At 39.7% G+C, this 18,723-nt stretch overlaps 1 protein-coding gene across 3 annotated transcripts in view; it reads left to right on the top strand.

Moving 5' to 3' along the window:
- Window positions 1–18,723, top strand: part of PTPRO (protein tyrosine phosphatase receptor type O) — a 145,541-nt gene that overhangs the window by 68,633 nt on the left and 58,185 nt on the right. For all 3 annotated transcript variants that reach the window (XM_021535161.4, XM_077783263.2, XM_085569939.1), the window contains exon 2: window positions 11,109–11,382. In XM_021535161.4, the coding sequence (XP_021390836.2) occupies window positions 11,109–11,382 (274 nt within the window). The remainder of the gene's footprint in view (window positions 1–11,108; window positions 11,383–18,723) is intronic.

The raw sequence follows: 18,723 nt of genomic DNA, 5'->3' as shown, positions 1-18,723 counted from the left end.
GAGTTAAATAGAAGACAAAAGAAAAAAAAAAAAATCCATGCCTTCATCCTTATCCTTCCCTTTCACTGGCCACAAAAAATAGTTCATAAAATGGAAGAAGAAAATTACAGCATAAACAAATACATGGTTAACTTATATCTAGAAGGTAACTAGGAAAGAAAATTGTTATCATTTTAAACTGTGCATATTCTTAAGTGTCAGAATGATAGGATTAATTATTGCATTGTCTAGCAGCCTGAAAGCTTTTTATATTAGCAATGAGTTAATGCCTATGAAATAAAGCTCAGTAAATATTTACTGTGGTGTATGTCTGGGAAAGGGCATGTTGACTCATTTAAGGTCATGCTGTTTATAAATTCATCCTTTTCAGAAGACACTCCAGAGGTTTAGCATCCTGAGTTAAAATGAGGAAACAGCATTCAGAAAATTTATATTTTTGTTTTACAGTCAATTCTACTGTAGGGAACAGACTTCTCATTGCCAATTTCCACACAGCCTTTTCCAGCTGATTTCATCTCTCAGTTTATTAAGCCTTCTCTTGCCTGACTAGCCATTGTCATGCCTGGGGAAAAGCTCTGTCAGGTATTAACAGAGAAATATATAAAAGAAAGCTAATGGCAAAACTTTAATTCTTTTAGTTCTGCACTCGCAGGGTACGTAGCTGCCAAAGCAGACAGAAATTTAATGTGTCTGCTCTCCATGCCATTACTGCTGAGCTACTTCAGCCTGAGATGTTAGGCTGATGAATGTGTTTGCAGTGGTTTGACTGCATCCCTGTTGGCCAGTGAATAACTGTCAAGTGTAAAAACCACATGACCACAGCAAGGAATAATAATTTCTATGAGGAGAACACTAAACCTGCAGAACAGGAGGCTCAGCATCACCTAAGAGACCAAGGCTTTTAAAAATTATTCTTTGAATGACTTTTTAGCAATCTCACTTTGTAAAAGACTCAAAACTTATTAGAAGGAAGTTTCAGGGGATTATCACTCTTTGGCAGCTCCAGAAAAGAGACCTTGATCTCCTGATTGATTCTTTGTACTCAGGGCCTGCCTTTGTCACAGAGGCAAAGGATTTATGGACATGATTACATCTTTTGCTGAGTAGGATGCTTAAAGTTATTTTGTGCTTCAAGTTATTTGCCTTGCTCAGTCACGGCCATCATGCACTTCTATACTGCTGAAAAAGAGAATAGCTAAACAAAATTGAAACCTTATAATATCATTTTGGACAAAAAAAGACTAGGAGCCATAATTGCTAAAAATGGCTTTGAAAATCTGAGTTGCAGCTGCCATCAAAGCATACACAGCTGTTTCTGGTCTCATCTGGCTCTTGGTGTTTAAATGGAAAGTGCACAGAGACAAGCATCTGTAGGAGGCAGCTTGTTTAAGGTTAAGTGGGTAAATCAAATTCTTCAGATCCCTCTCTCCCTACAGAGGGAACCTAGATGATAAGATTTGACTACACACCCAATTTTTACTATGATAAAATGAAGCCAGATTAATCACACACTAAGTACATTAGTCTCATCACAAAAGTTCTGGCAAGCAAATCTTTGAGGTGTCCTCATTTAGGCAACAGCAGTCACTGTCCCCTGGCCAGTCTCCTGCTCTGGGCAGCTGGGGTGGCACTTTTACATCTGGAAGGACTTTCCAGCAGCTGAGGGTCCTGGCTCCATTTCCTGAGCTCTTTGTATTCAGTCCTCTTTTTCTCTTCCTTCAAGTCAGCCTATGGCAGTCATGCTAAGAACAAAATGCTGGACACACTGTGATCAAATAAATCCTGCTGGAGCCACCCCTGCAGGGCAGGGTGGCAATGACAAGTTCTGAGTTTTGCAGCATTGGAGTTTGGGGGTGTTTTGTGACTTCTGAGCAGCACACTGCCAGTGTGACAGAGCATTCTTCTGTGGGTATGAACTTAGCAGATTGCTACAAATGGCTGAACTGAGCCTAAAGCCACACTAGAAATGAATTTGCAATCAGGCTGTAGCTACAATTGAAATGTTCTGTGTGGATTTGCAATTGACCCTGTGCTGCACAAAGAGTTACAGAGCTCATCTGTTGCTAGTAATCAGGGAAATAGCACTGTCAGCTTGCTTCCCATTGAGCACAGATTACAAAAAAGCAAAAAAAAAAAAAAAACAAAAAAAAAAAAACAAACAAAAAAAAAAAACCGCAACCAAAAAACAAAAAACCACCCTTACCAAGCAAGACAATCAATCACACTCATACACACACACACTTTACCACAGTAAATACTTTAGCAAAAAAAAAATGCCATTCATCTGCACAAACTATATATAAATAACAAGAGAAAAATCTCAGCAGCTTGTCTGTTCATCTCTTGCCAGTTTAGAGAGCACAGGGACACCACAAGGTAATCAAAGTGCAGAACATCAGGTTCCACTTGGATCTGAAAACAAAATCAACCTGTACTTGAACCTGAGTGAGCAATCTTTCAGGGATAGCCATAGGCACACAACCAGTTATGGCTCAGGGAAGAAGGGTAGTAAGTACAGAATATGAAAACTGCTGCTCTGGATCTAGACTTAGGTTTTCCAGACATGCCATGACTCCTGTGACCAGTGAAGAAAGGATGGTGGCTTTTTGCAGCTTTTTTTCTGGGAACCTGAGAGGCAGGGTGTGATAGAAAAATGACCAGCAATAAGGTAGACCACTTGTTTAAGGTATTTAGAACAGGTTTTAGTTTTTGTTTCTGTTTCTTGGGGTTTTTTGTTAATTTTGTTTTTGGTTTTTTTTGATGACTGCATCTCAATTTCAAATTTCAAAACCTCTCTAGCAGTCTCAATTTTGAAAATACTTAACGGCACTTTGGTGCCTAATCCCCTTTATAAATATTTGCAGATAGGGAGGGAACAAAGGATTAAGATTCTGGAATAGCCCCTATCTACAAGTAAATTCATTGTTCTCTTATTATAGAACAACATGGGAGGGAAGAGAAAGTCTGGTTCTCTTCCACCATTTTCCCTTACATTGCTTTGTGATTACAAATTAATTTGATAACCACTTCGGTCTCCAATTTTTCTGATAAGTAAAAACTCTTAACTTTCTCTCAGCTGTACTGTGCTCTTAATAGATAATGCAAGTAGCAAAGCATTGCATTCTGCCTGTAAGAACTAGTTCACTTGTATACATACGACGGGTATATAGGCAACTTATTAATTCTAAATTGAGGCATTTTCCACTCTTGTAGCACCCACCAGGTCAGTCTGTAACCCTCTGTCATTCTCTCACCATGTAGTAGGAAGTTCAGCTGCCTCCAGTCAGCTCACCTCAGCTGCACAGCACTAATGGAGTTGTTTTCTCATGATGCAGCACTAGTCTTCCTGTTCTGTTGAACATCAGGAATTTTCTGTGTAACTTCCTAGCGTCACCTCTCAGCATCAGTAGCTCTTCAGAGGCTGTTTCAGCATCAGAAGCTTCTCTTACAGACTTCCATTATTGGCAGAGGAGAAACCACGATTTTGGAATTGAAGGACTGAACAGCTTGAATGAATTTGTCCTTCATCACCAAAACCCACATCTCCAGTGTGTTCCCTCTCACCTTCCAACAGGGCACTTTGCAACACCTCAGAAATTTTTTTCTCACCATGGAAGGAGAGGCTTCTTTCTAATAATCAAATTCTTCAAAATCTACCTTAATTTATTGCTCATTTGTTCACTCTGCCTTCTCCTTCAGCCTTGTCATGAGGTGATTTGTTCCTCCTTCCTCCTGGGATGCACAGTGAACTGTAGTTGCAGATGGATGCTATGCTGTGAGAGCTCTTACTCTCAATCACTGGAAAGTGTGTATGTTCTTAGAATAACGTGTACATGAAGTTTATCTTTCTCTTCCTTTCTCCCTACTTGTTCTTTTTGGAATTTAGCAGGGGATCCAGCCAACACCTCCTACCTGCATATGTTCAGCTCTGATCATTTTACCATGAGTTCAGGCAGAAGTTTGCTCTCATTCTTGTCCCAGAGAACAAGGGTTGACTGGAGAAGGACCATTTGGGTAGAATTAAGGGATTTGAGGCAATGTGATATGTTTCCTGTGCCCTTTTTCGTTTTCTCTTGCTCACATACAGGATCAAGAGGGGAAGATGCATTTTAATTAAAGCACAAGGTTCATCTGGCATGTGTTTGGCTACATTCACAAGGGATGGCTAAACTTTAATTGCAGAGGCTCCATAAAGATCTGAGTTGGGGAAGGGAAGCAAAATCGTGTTTTCTTTCAGCAGAATTATGCTCTTTGACATAATTTTAGTACTAGGGAAAAGCTAAAAATCTAGAGCAGAGAGAAACCAAACTATATCTGCCTGGGTGTGAATTCCTGTTGTATCTGGGGTGAAGTCAGGATCAATAATAGGGAGAAATGCCATCCTGGAAGCTTAAATTAGTTTTAAACTTTGTTAACACAAGGCTTCTGAATCACCATGCTTGGGTGTTGCCCTCTGCGCTAGAAAGAAGAGTTAGAATTATATATTTAGCAATAATTTATCAAGTATTGGACATGTTAACAGTGGGATACATTAGATATTAGCCTTACTGATATTAGCATTCTGGAAGCTACTTAATGCTGTTGTAGTAGCAGATGATTGTGTGAAGAAATATTTCCTTCCAGATTATTAACTTCAGAATGGCAGCAAAACATGGTGGGCTGCACATCCCAAAATGATGTTTGCTTAAAAAAAAACCACCCCCATGTTCTGCATTTGTGGGCAGAGACAGGGAAAAAATACTTTGCTTTTTAGAGCAATCTCCCAGAGCAAGGAAATGTGGAAGCTCATTTATAAAATATGACCAGAAGATTGCTATTACTGGCTTTTTGAGACTCAGAATAGCAACAGGGCTGAGGACACTATTCATGGAGCAGAATGCCAGAAATTATGTGTTAACCTGAATCACAAACCATAAATTATTGACAACTGCAGCTTTTGCTATCTTTTTACATGTTAAAATATTCCTTTTTGCATGGAAAATCTTAACTACACGGATTTGCATTTTTTTTTCCCCATGGAGTATTTCTTTTGAGGAGTGTTTATTAAGGGATGATCTTTACACAACCTGTGGGAAAGTGTAGATAAAAACAAAAGCCTCAGAAATAAATATCCTTATTTTCCAGAAGTCTTTGCATTTTTGTCAGAAGGCTGTAACATTTTTGTTCACTCTTTTCAAGATCATGTCAAGCAATCCTTTTGTCTTGCAGTCAGCACTGAAGTCTATGCCTGCTCCAGAATTCACTGGAACACATGGAAAACTTAGGATGTACTTCCCTAAGTTCTTTAAGGATGGCTTTACCTGTTTTGTTTAAACTCTAAACTCTAGGAGCTAATAATGATAGTCAGCAATTCCAAGGAAGCATGTTTTGCAGTACTGTTTTTTTCTTACCCGCTTTCTGTGGTTGTACCACTGCAAGGCTGAAGATCCTGAAATCTGGACCCCAGTGCTGTCTTTTTTGTAAGGCTTGGACTCACTGCACCCAGTGACAGAGGACTGCAGGAATATTGCCAAGCTGGAGCCATCAGCCCTTTGGCTGTTTAGGCTTTTGAAAAAGTAATTACAGTCTTCGGTGAATCCATAGGTATTCTGTCTGAAAAGGTCATCCTGGCTTAGTCATTCCTTTTAAGTACCTAAGATTAAGTAAGATGAATTGTGGTGAGAATGAGTCATCACATGATTTAGAGTGACATTAGCATTATTGGCCACCAGGACAAAATATATCAGAGTGTAGTAGAATCACTCCCTAACTAGCCAGTATTTCACCCAAGAAGTCTGGATGTAGTGTTCAATATTTTCTTGTACTTTCATGGATATTATTTTTGTCCAACATCATACAGTAGGTGATGAGTATGGTGCTTGAGAAGTAGATCCTCGTAGCTTTAAAATTTGCTCCTGCTATGGGATTTCAGATGCCCACTTTGAAAAGTCTGTGAATGCTGGAGGATTTACTCTGTAAAAGCTGACAAAAGTAATTTGTTTGGGATTTTGGTTCCACTTGTCTGGCATTAGATAATGAGATGTTGTTACCAGTACTTTAATTTTACAGAGCTGATGAATGTCCACAGCTCCTCTTAAAGTCAGCAGAACTTGTAACTACTTGCATTTCCGGTAATTGGGTTCTGGCACAATGTGTTTCAGAATGAGACATTCAAAAGCTAGAGTACTTAAAATCAGTAGTTGTTTTGCAACCTTGATCTCTTCCTCATGTGTGAAACTCATTCTGTTATATGGAAATAAACTGAGGATATAACCTTCTGAAAAGAGGACTCTGAGCTTTGCTGCACACCATTTATTTTCCTATTACTCTTTGGTTATTGTTTATTTGACATGTTGTGTATCTCCTTGCCTCCCCTTCCTTTTTATTTAAATTGGGACCTGGTTATTGGCTGGAAATTCCACTAACATGACTCATCCCTGCACTGGAAATGAACAGGCATCACACTGTGGGATTTACTTCCCCCCTCTTTTTTAATTTTTTTTTTTTATTCTAAGTGCTTTATCATGGCACAAGCTTGTAATAATAAACTAGGAAGGAAGTTGGAGCTAATAATTTGGTTCTGAATGCATAAGCCCTGCCAAATTTCCCCACAGGCATGAAACAGCCACTCAGGCTGTGACACCAGCAAATTAAATCCTGGAGGTAGCTGACCAGAAGTAATGAAATGTGTATTTACCATACTGATGCTGTCAGTCTTAAGACACACTGGCTTTACAATCTAGTTAAATGGGGCATGTTTGTCACTTCCAGTGGTGCTTAGAGAAAATACTCAGCTTTTTTCTTAGCCTTCTTTTTAAAATCACAATCCCAGCCCTGGCCTTGTACAACTTGAAGGAAGGATGAGCAGAATGGTCTGTCCTTTTTAAAACACTGCCCAAGTGAAATTCATATTCCAAAGGAGATAAAGGATTTTGTCTCATGGCATGTTAATTGCCAATTATTTTTATTGATCTCTGAACTGCCACTCCAGTCTTAGAAGATGAAATTAAAGGCTAAAAGTTATTTAAAGAGCCAGTGGATAATGAACAACAGCTGTCTGCCACGTACCATGTGGAAAGCCTCTGAGCACACAGAGGTGTGGAAGACGGACAGATAATCACTGGACAGGGTCCACTCAGAGGAGGGATATATCCTGCACAGGGGCACAGTTGATGGGTTGGATGGGGCACAAGGGCTGCTATTGGAAATACAGATGAACCTGGTGGGGAAAAAAATGATGATGTCTGACCCAGTTCAGAAGGCTGAATGATTTCTTTATTATAACTATGCTATAATACATGAATATACTGTTGGAATATGTGGCATTGATGATTCCAAGATTGTAAAAAGTCTGTCTCTCTGCCTCGCTGCCAAAGCAGAAGCCAGAATTGGTCTGTGCTGGTTTCCAGGTTGTTTATTCTGTTTATCTCTAACATGTTCTGCTGCCCTGCCCAGCTCTGTCCTGCAGGGCAGCGTGTGGGGCTCTGCCCTCAGTGGGATGTTACAAACATTATATACCAGAAACTACCTGTGCTATATTTACAATAATATGCCAATATCTGTCACTGAACAGTGTGTCCCCAGCCTAAACCAACAGAAAAATGCCAACACTACAGTGAAACATGGAGGGCATGAAGGAGAAAAAGGACAAGACACCCAATTTCCTCAATCTTGTCCACTTTGAACCCCTAATCTAGAATTCTAAAATTTCACTTTTGCACCCGTGCCACACTTATTTATTACTTATATCAAACACTCAGAGCTTGTAATTCATCCTGTAAGATTGAAAACTCTTTTCCGTGGACAGAGATCAGAGACAGTGTTTCTTGGGGCTCTGTACAGGGGGGGTTCCTGACCCCCTGCCAGGGTCCCAGACCTGCCAGGGCAGCCAGAGGGAAGCTCTGGGTTCCTACAATATACTATTTAAATGAGATATTAAAACTACAAACCTACTTGTTCTAACTACCATATCTAACTCACAACTCGTGACCATCTTTGAGAGTCCAGCCACAGGTGGGTTGGATTGGCCATCAGGCTCAATCCTCACCAGAATCCAATCAAGCAATCACCCCCTCCCCCCCCCCAGGTAAACAATTCTCAAAACCCATTCCACATGGGAAAAACAAGGAGCAGACATAGAAATAGTTTTCTCTTTCTTTCCTCTGTGTTCCTCTATGAAAAATCCTGAGTGAGAGAGGAATGTGCCTGCCACGGGCTGTTAAGGAGATGGCCCTCAAAAAATGCATTATGGCAACAGTGGTCCCAAAGAATCTGGACACAGGCCCACGGATGAGGAAAGCTATCCAGTCCCCATGTGCTTAAGGTGACAGAGGACTCAAAAAAAGCTATTTATCCCAGGCAGGTGTCATAGGTAACTATAGCAAATGTCTGAGAGTTTTATTTAGCTGGCAGAGGCATTCTGTGCTAATTGTGTGAGGACTGTTGAAGAAGGCTCATGAACCATTTGCTGAAGGGTGCTTGCTGTGTATTCAGGAAAACATTGAGGGGAAAAAAATAAAAGCATGGTCTTCATCACAGTTAATACAATACCCATGGAAGAATCAAAGAGTAAAATCACAACCCATATGAGCATTGACTGATATCTAATTATATCCTAGGAATATCCATGACTCTGCAATTATATGCTTAATTTCCAGCTGTACTTGATTAGCATAGCAAATGATTTATAGTATCCAGCTCTAAGGAACTTGCTTTGAACTGTTTGTTGGCACATATAAATTTGTTTGGCACTTTGAGCTGGTTCTTCATAGCCAGGTGGGCACATGGAGTTAGAGCTGTGGGATTCAGTGCCAAGGCCAAGGGAAGGCCAGAATAATTTTAGAGACAACACCATTCTTTTTCCTCTAGTGAAGCATTCAAATGCAAGTCTGTGGTAGGTCAAAACCCATAGATTTCTGTGGGATTATACATGAACTGCAAGATTAGTGTTTAGAAATAACCTTGCTGAGTCATTTCTTGGTCTTGGAAGACAACAATGGCTTCTGTGTACAATAGTGCATGTGCTTCTGGAAAGCCAGGTCACCTGTGCCCTCCTTCTCATGTCTTCCCACACCAGGAGGGCTGAAGTAGGATTGATTCCACATTTTCTTTGTGAAAAGAAAATAGGGAGGAAGAAGGATAAGAGAAACTCCACTTGGTTTTGACCAGATCTAAGCATAATCCCCATTTAAATGTTTGAGTCTGTGTGAATCCAAATGCTAGACTGGGATTTAAGGCACAATACAGCCACTTGAAATGTAGAATTTTGATCTACTCAAGGGTAAGCCTGTTGAATTCAGCTCAGGCTGAGGAAAACACATGGAAGCTTTCTTGTAGTTGTAGTCTTACATTATAAACCTTTTGGAACAATCTCTTTGTCATCTGTGAAAAATTACCCAGACTTCCATACCAAAATATTCTCCCACTGATAACATTGGCAGATACAATTTTAACAACTTAAAAGTAATTTTTTAAAGACTAAAGCAAACCTCAAGTCAGCAGCTGAAGTTGCATTGCCTCTGTTTTTAATCTCAGGCTTGGAGCTGTCTAGACAGGTTATCCTCTTTGGGTTGGACTGATTATGTGCTTTGTGCCTTGCTCTCCTCTTGGATCAGATCAGAGGGTTTTCTTAGGGCTTCTGTCTCAAGCCTGTGGCTTTGCCTCTAGGGTGGCATAACCTTAGGTACACTGTAAATGTCAAAGCCCAATGATGATACCATGAATAGATGTAAAAACAAAAAGCAAAACAAAACAAAAAACTTCTAAAAAAATCCAACTGCTGCTGTTTTAAATCTTACACTCCTACAACCAATTACTTATTCTTGTTCTTGGCCAGTTTATTTCTGTTGTTGTTGGGGGTTTCTTGCCTTTTTTTTTATTTTTCTCTTTTATTTTTAATGCCAGGAGTTGGCAACACCAGATTTGTGTGAATTTCAAGTAGGGATCCTGGTTCTTGCAGTGTAAATCCCAGAAATACTGTTTTCATGGAAGAACAAGCACTAAACAAAACCAAAAGGAAATAGGAGGTAGTCAGGCTGCTAGAATTAATCTCTGTAGAAGGTCTCTATCTCTCTCTGGTACAAGAACAACTTGATCAAAGAAGTTGCAAACTAGCTTTGCTTTTCCACCTTTCCCTGAGAGCTCTCAGCCTCTGAAACATGAAGGAAAAAAAAGCCACTGGGGAGTTGGGAACTGAAAATACCAGATATTACAGTTTTCACAGGGGTTAAAAAAATTAAAGGGTGTGGTGTGGTTTAATAAACAAAAAGGCAACTCTTACAGTAAGCTTGAACTTTTCCTTCTCATTAATTAACGTGAATCTGTTTTGAAATTCCTGTAGAGAACAAGTGCTTCAAGCTGGTTTGAAATTAATAAAAAGGAAAGTGTTTTCAGCTGGCAATGGCTTAACACACTCTTGATATAGGAAAACAAGATTAAATTGCTCCTTTCTCTCTACTACTAATAAAATAAATATTGAGAATAAATGCTGTAGCTTAGGAAAAAAAAGTGCCAGCCAAAACTATGGACATAGTGGTGAGAGCTGCTTATAACTTGGTACTTGCAGAAATGGCCAAGTATGGTTAATACAATGCCCATTTGGAAAAGCTTAGGCAGAACCAAAAAGTATTCTTCAGCTGTAGACTTTCAGAATGTAGTGTGTTGAGGAATATATGATCCTGTTTCTGCAAGATAAAAGTGTCTTGATTTAATCACCTTTTTTTTGAGGGGATCTAAATGACATTGAGGCTTTTTTGGAAATCTTCTTGCCCCGATACCCTTTACAATCTCATCCTTCTTTGCTCTACTTAACCTTTCCTCATGAAAGGATGACAGAGACTTTTTTCCTCAGGATGTAAGGAATGGAGTATCTGAAGTATCAGAAAACACACAGCAGGATCTGACCTCTGCTGCAGAGAGTCTGGCCTCTGATAATCAGATACATGTGGACATTGGCTGACTGTGAATTGCAGCCTGAAATAATTGCTCCTGTTTGATGGTAACTCTCCAGTAGGATATAAGAGATAACTTTATTGCAAATATAGCATGAGTATCCTATGAATAACAAGGGAAATAGGTGAAAGTAAGATACTAGCTTTTACCTCAACAAACTCTTTATTCTTGTCTTGTAGAGTGCAGAGCCCTTCCAAGTTGCTGTCCAAGAAGACAATTGTATCATTGTGTCCCTGGAAGTGTCAGACGTGGTGAGCTCCTCCTCTGTATATGTTGTGAAGATAGCTGGAGAATCCAAGAACTACTTTTTCCAGTTCGACGAATTCAATAGCACTTTACCTGCCCCTGTGGTTTTTAATGCCAAATACCATGGCCTGTATTACATAGTGACTCTGTTGGTAGTCAACTCAAATATGGTTTCCAAGTCAGTGAGGTCAATCACTGTGTTAACCAGTAAGTAACATCTTACTCTTCTTTTCTTCTGTTTCTTGTCTGTGTGTGTGGCTTTTTTCCCCAGGAGTTTTTCTTGTTATCAAGGTTGGGTTATTTTTCCTGTGGGACCTGCTTGTGTGTAGGATGCATCCCTGTGTGAGAACAGTAGGGAAGAAGTCTTTACAAGGTGTGAGTGAAAATTCATAAGGTGTGGGCAAAAAGAAAGGAAAAGCTGTAGGCTGCACCTGGCTGGCTCTTCCTGAACACTGAGGTGTAACACACTAAAAGAGTGTGATGAATGAACCCCCCTTTTCAGATGTTCATCCTAAACCCTTTGAACCAGGAGTTCCAAAAATCTAGTAAAGGGCATGACTGACATTTCAGTGTAAGTGCTCCTCTTATTTAGTGAGTTTCATTCTGTTTTAAATGCTATAACATTGTTCTTTGACTGCTAATATGTGAAAGCAATACTAAACTTGGAAAGAAGTCACCAGTCACCAAAACCATGTGTTTCTGCCAGTACTGAAGGTGTTTGTGATGGAAAACACATTTCTAGTAGTCTGTCTCCTACTAGTTCCAGGTGCATTGATCCTGGGGCAGAGGTGTGATTTTGTTTGCTCTGTCATTGTACAAATTACCACAGATTTCCAGCTGTGCTTCTAGTGCCAGCCTGGAAATTGAAAACAATTTGTAGAATAGAAAATTATTTCTTTATCTGGAAGATGGCAAAAATCTGTTTGGATAGAGCCAGACTAATTTTTCAGATTACCACCCCCACCCCCTACACCCCCCCCTCCCCCCTGCTAAATGGCACCTTGGGTTTTATGGGTAGCTTTAGCTGTATGACATTTGAAGAATTGTCATGATTTTTTGTACCTGTGTTATATGGTGTCAATTAGGAAACACCATCCATGGTAATAACATTCAAAGCATGTTAAAATAGGTTCATGTGTTATTGAGTAAGGTGTCTAAAATTCAGAAGCAACAAGATTTTCCATCATCTATACATTTTTCAGCCTTCCCTTGTGTACTCAAATTGTGCCCTGATGAGGGGTTCCATGGGAAAAGTATCATGTTGTTGGGTAGTGCAAGGACTGAACAATTTCAGGGTTCACAGGCAGCCTGAATTTCTTTTCCTTTGATTGCTTTAAGCAGTAGTAGTAAGCAAAGTAGTAATTTTAATCAAATTTTCTATTTTATGTTTTTTTTCTTCAAAGAAAATAATTAAAACATCTGTTGGCATATACAACTGGGAAAAAAAAAAATGCCTCACTATGCATTCTCAGCAGGTTTTGGGTTGTGCATTTGCAGTTGTGCAGCAGAGCTTGTTGTTCTTTGATTTCCAGAGCCCACAAGGGTCTCTGGTAGCAGGGAAGGTGGGATCCAAGCTGGCAGATGGTGCACATGCTCCTGTGCAGGGAATCTCTGAAGGAAAAAGGAAGCCAGAGTCACTTAGTTGACCAAAGCCCCCAGGCTTCCCATTGCTGGCTCAGGGGGTTTCCACAAGGTGTTCCTGGGAAAATGTGAGGCTGGGGGCTCCAAGGGCATATCCTGTGTCACTCCCCCTCCTCCAAGACTCAATGGTTTCACCACCTGTCTGATGGGGTGTGCTGGCAACATCTTGGGGTGTCCTGCTGCTCCCCCAGACCTTGGAAGGAGCAGTGGTCCTGGCACTCAGCCAGTGCTGCCAGTGGGAAACGTGCAACAGAGAGAGAACTGGGGATTGCTCTGGTTTTGCCTGAACAGAGAGACAACCCTGTTCATGGGAAAGAAAGGGCAGTCCTGCAGGCAGCACTGAAGGATGCTGTGCTGAACTCCAAAAGCAGGCTGTAAATTGTGAGCTTTGGAAGGGAAAGGATCCAATATCCTCTGTGATATTTTCTGTCAGGCAGGCTGATGAGTGCTGGCTCTCTTGTAGCAGCCTTTGCTCCTAAGTTCATCTTTTGGAGCACAAGGCTGCAGAACAAAGTAAATTTGGAATGAAAAGGCAGCATGGCAGGATGACCTTTTAAAGGTGTTTCAATACCTTTCAGGTTTTGAGAAGAGATTTAAAAACTCCTGTAGTGACCACTGGTTTCTCCTACAAAATTGCATGAGGTGGTATTTGGTTTCTTGTTGGGTTTTTTCCCCCTCTTATTAGTATTGTCCGCTGCATGTTTTACATAATTTTATGACTGTCAATTAATGTTATTTTGGTTCATAATAATTAGGATAGATTTATATTTTTCTTTTTTGCCCTATGCTCTCTGACTGCTTAATATTCCTGGTTTATTTATTCATGTAACTATCTAAATTATTCCATCTATATCTTACACAGGAAAGAATGGCTCATTGCAATTAGCTTCCAGTACCAAATTAATTCCTGTTCTAACTCCATTGGTGTCAGGAGAGCTTTACCAGTGGCAGATTGACCCCATTCATTAGGCTGCCACAAAATAAATCAAGCAGGATAGCCAGTGATGCCAATGTGGTTATTCCCAAGGCGGTGCTCACAAGAGCTTTTTTGGGATTTCTTGGAGTCTGCAAAGGAGATCCAGCCTTTCAACGTGTGCTGGAGGTCTGAATTTCACACAGAGCAGTGTGTACCCAAAAAGTGCTCGTCAAAACAAGACCAAGGTGCCTCAAAGACATTGCCTACTTAGAAATTCAGTGAGAGTCGTGAAAGACCTCTACTTTCTGGTGGTAAATCCCGATGACATTTCCTTTCTCCTGTTCATGTCTCCCATCAATATGCTACATCTAAGAACTGGCAAGAAAAAGCAAGAGAAAAACCCATTTCAGAGAAGACTTTCGTTTTACCCCTTAAAGGTTTCTGGCCAGAAAAGCATTGAAAAGCTAACAAAATATATATTTTATACATTATATATAGGCATATATATGTGTAACTCTTCATAGAAATATATGGGCATAAATATGTACGTATAAAAACACAAAATCATGTCACATAAATATATGTATAACATAGAATCATAGTATCATTTGGGCTGGAAAAGACCTCTAAGATAATCAAGATCAACTGTTAACCTAATACTGTCAAGTTTACCACCAGACCATGTCCCCAGGTGCCACCTCCACATATTTGAGCACTTCCAGGGGGATGGCAACTCAACCACTTCCCTGGGCAGCCTATTCCAATGCCTGACCACCTTTTCAGTGAAGTTTATCCTCATATTCAGTGTAAACTTCCAGGTTTGTCAGGCACAATTTGTCCTTAATGAAGCCATCCTGGCTGTCTTGGATCACCTCCTTGTATTGCATTTGAGCAGGTCATCCATGCACATATTCATGTGTATGGTCATTTTCTACAAGCCCGCACAGTTCTGCTTGTCTCAGATTTGGATAACTTCAGGGTTTTCTCATGTTAACCATAACACCACAAGCTGTAGAATTTCCTCGTTTGGGCTCTGTCGTCCAGACTGTTTCAACAAAAAGGATGAGCTATTTGAAAACTCTTAGATAAGAAACCTGTAACATAGAATTTTAGCACAAAATAGCACTTTTTGCTTCTGCTTCTGTAGCAAAGCTGCGTTCAGCAGATTAGGCTCAGTACATCACTGAAAGAGAAAAATGGAAACCCTGAGTGCTTTCTAAAGATTCTTGCAATGGTTTTGATGAGAACAGTTGTGAGACTCTCACCCTCCTGGCTGGATTCCTGTGGGTGCAATTGTGCTGTGCCTGTCACAGTGACCTTCCTTCCAGTCTTCAGTCTGGGCACTGTTGAATTGTTCTGCTATCTAATACAAATCTTTCAGGCTTGCTTTCCTCTGCTCTTGGAGCTTTGGCTTTTCAATGGGGATGAAGTAACTCTGGAATAGTATAATTTATTTAGTGCTTTGAAATACGTGCCTGAAAATCCAACCTTATTGCTAATTGATTTTAAAGTAGTTTATGAAATAAATGAAGAGCACCTCTGTAAAATCCATGACTGATATTCTCACTCAGCCTACATTTTCCCAGCTTGAAGCCTTATTTTATTCTTCTCAGGGTAAGTCATAACCATATAATTTTTTTTTTCCATATGCACTATCAATTTTATATTGTGAAGGAAAAAAATATTTATACATTTGAAGGAATGGGGAAAGCAGTACATTGCAAAGCTATTGTGTGCTGCAGGAAAAAATGTGTCTCTGCTGGGAATTGGAGAAATCTGGATCTGAAGATCTTTGATAGTGATTAAGAGCAGCTCTGCCTGGCTTTTATTTTAGCTGATGATTAGGAGTTCTGAGTGGTAAAAAGTCTCATTGTTTCAGAAGCTGATGGTTCCTTGCATACATGACTGAAATATATTCCCTTTAGGGGGAGTTCTGCCTCTGTCTCCTACAAAAAATATTCATCTTGAGAGGCCAACAGCTGCTGCCTGGGACTGTGATCTCCAGCCCTCAGAAAGTAATTGGAATTACACCCAGTTAATGTTCTGTTGTCATTGTGCCAGATGCTGCAGGAAGTGATTCAGCAGGTCCAGTCCTTTCCTCTGGCTTTTTAATGGATCAGCGTTCTCTAACTCGGAGCTTCAGAGGGTTTTTCCTTAATGAAATGTGAAACTTTAGCCCCTCATGTTTTTCTTTCTTAAAGGATGATGTGAAACACCTTTAAAAAGGCTGCTTATCTGTGGCAGCCCTAACTTTGAAATGTAACTCACGGCAGCATCTAGGTCCATTTGTGCTCATATTCTCCCAGCAAATTAAACATGCTATCCTCTTTTTAGGGTGAAAAGACTTCTCCATCAGTATCAAAGAAGCAGAAAGAACTGCAACCATATGATTTCCTGCTGTAATTTGCATTGTGAGGAGGATCTAAACAATTGGCCTAAATCTGTTCCAGAACAATAGCTATGCCTTTGTTCTTGTGACAACCTTATTTTTCAAACTGTGTCATCTTTTTAGTTATCACTCTATGTGGCCATGTAGAATTTGCAGTATATGTCATCATTGCTCAGGTACTATTTTCATTTATATTTCCCCTTCATAAGCAATAGCACAATATCACTATTACGTATCATAAACTTGAATACTGTGTTCCCAAAGTATTGAACAACAGCTTCTTTAATCTCAAAGATGGTTTCTCTTTAACAAGAGATAAAAAATCCTAAAGTTTACAGCGTAATGGAAGCTTTACCCTGGCTGTGCCTTACTCTGAGTAATAATACAGCTACATAAATAGTGTCATCTTGGGGAGAAAATGGTTTAATTCACAACTTCTTCCTGTAAATAAAGGGAATTACCCGTGGGGGTTAGGTCACTTCATTAATGGGCATCTTCTTTTATAAAAGTCACAGAATGGAGGTAAATAACTGTTAGTCTGGGTTCCAGTGTGAGAAGCAAGAGATCTCAGTCCCACAGGTATGCTGTATTCTAAGCCACAACAAGAATCAATTCAATTTGTGGAGTGACCCAATCTGCACATATTGCAAACAATTGATTTGGTTTGAAATATGGTACTTATTTTCACAGCACTTTTTTTCCCCCCTGAACTGCAACTATTAATGTGGCTGACACAAATTGAATGCATTAATGGAGGATTTGGCATTCAGAATTTTCCACGGCATTGGAGGAAGATGTTAGGCATATTTATTATGCTGTCTTGATGTTTATGTAATGCAAGTTAAATGCAAAATGCTGGAAAGTCCAGGATAAACAGAGAAGTTGAGTTTCCTGTAAATAGATAAAATGGAAAAGCAGCTGCTACAGGAACAGCAGATTCTGAGACACTAAGAAAAATGCCAAATTCAGGTCTTGATCCTGCAGTCTTGTCTATGTGTGTGTAATATAATCTCCAAGTCTAAAAATAAAAAGATTGTAAGTGAAGAGGTACTTTAAACTATTAGAGGGACATTGAAATGTTCTAAATCCCTTCTGTAATATGACTTCAACGTAGTACAGAGCTTTTATAAAGCTCTAAGTATTAAATTTCTGTGATTCCACTTTATTTAGGCTATTTCTTGACAGTCACTGAAATCTGTGACAAGCTGGATCCTAAACATTAAAAATAGTAAAATTAAAAAGACCAGACTGTTTATACTCTGAATTATAAATATAGATAGTAAAGAGTGGCATTTTCCATATTCTTTAATTTTAATAGCCCTAGGAGCAGTTAGTAAGTGAAAGACAGAACTTGATGGTTATCTGCTGAGCATTCTTTTAATTTCACAGTGTGCAAATAGCTTTTGATGTGAAGATTTGGTGCTGAAGGAAGTAAGATAATGGGAGAATCTTTAAATTGCATTATGTCACTCATGCAGCTCTGCTGACATCAGCCACGAGCAAGGAGAGGATAGTGAGCGGAAGACAGCGACACGGAAGAGACTCTGTGGTGATTACCACTTAATTCAATTGTTGCTTAATTAAATCAAAGCATCAGGAGGAAAAATCATCTGGATAAAAAATGAATATAGCTTCCATCCTTTATTTGATTTGTTGTAGGAAGGAATAAATGGGATAATTGAATCACTGGCACAAGTTTCAGTAATTCTTCCAGAAATGAGGAGACCTCAGATGTGAATGAGATAGCAGGAGAAAGCCCAGGGCACACCTGCTAACGTGGGAGATGACTGCACATAAGCACTGGGCTATTTAGAGATGGTTATTGACATTTAAACCACTCTGGTGTGCTGTGTGAGATGTGATATGACCCCTCTGGCCATGTTGGGAGTAATTTCCACTATTTATTCCGGAATAAGTAATGGGAAGAGCATTGGCAGAAAGAAGGGAAGGCTTTGTCTCCTATACTCTGCTTTACTCCTGTTTATTTCTGGGCTATCATGAAATGTCAGCAGAATTTTCATGGATCCCATTACTGAAGTGCCTGTTGATATCTGTGAGAAGGGGAGCTTCTCTTTGTAAGTGGTTAATGTACAAATATACTGCTATATATCTGATGGAAATAATGAGGTGCCTTTGCCATGGGAAATAGTTTAATAATCCCACACTACTGCATTTCCATGCTCTGGCAAAGTTAGAAATGATGACACATTGGTTTTGGAGAGAGGTTCTCTTTGCATCTATGGTTTTATTCCCAGTTCTTTTTTCTTCTCTCTTTCTCATCACATCTATAAACTTAAAGCTGTAGTGAAAATACTCTGCTGGTCATTGGGATTTAGTTTGCTCTTTCACTACAGTCTTGCTTTTCCATCTTTGATTAACCTACTCCACCTCCTGTGGAGGTGATTTTCCTGATACTGATTTTCCCATTTCTTTTGCTCTCTTGCCCATTGTGACTATAAGCTCTTTGGGGAAAAAAATTATTATTTTTTTTCTCCAGGGCCTAGAGCAGCAGAATTTTGAAGTCAAATGGGTCCTGTAAGGCTGTGCTAATCAACAGCCTGAATTTTGCAATCTGATCCCTATACTGTGCAAGAGCTAAATC

Source organism: Lonchura striata, chromosome 1A, assembly GCF_050655825.1.
Source record: "Lonchura striata isolate lonStrDom1 chromosome 1A, ASM5065582v1, whole genome shotgun sequence".
In the NCBI taxonomy this organism is placed as follows: domain Eukaryota; kingdom Metazoa; phylum Chordata; class Aves; order Passeriformes; family Estrildidae; genus Lonchura; species Lonchura striata.
The sequence above is the reverse complement of the archived record's forward strand: the minus strand, read 5'-3'. Positions and strand labels throughout refer to the sequence as shown.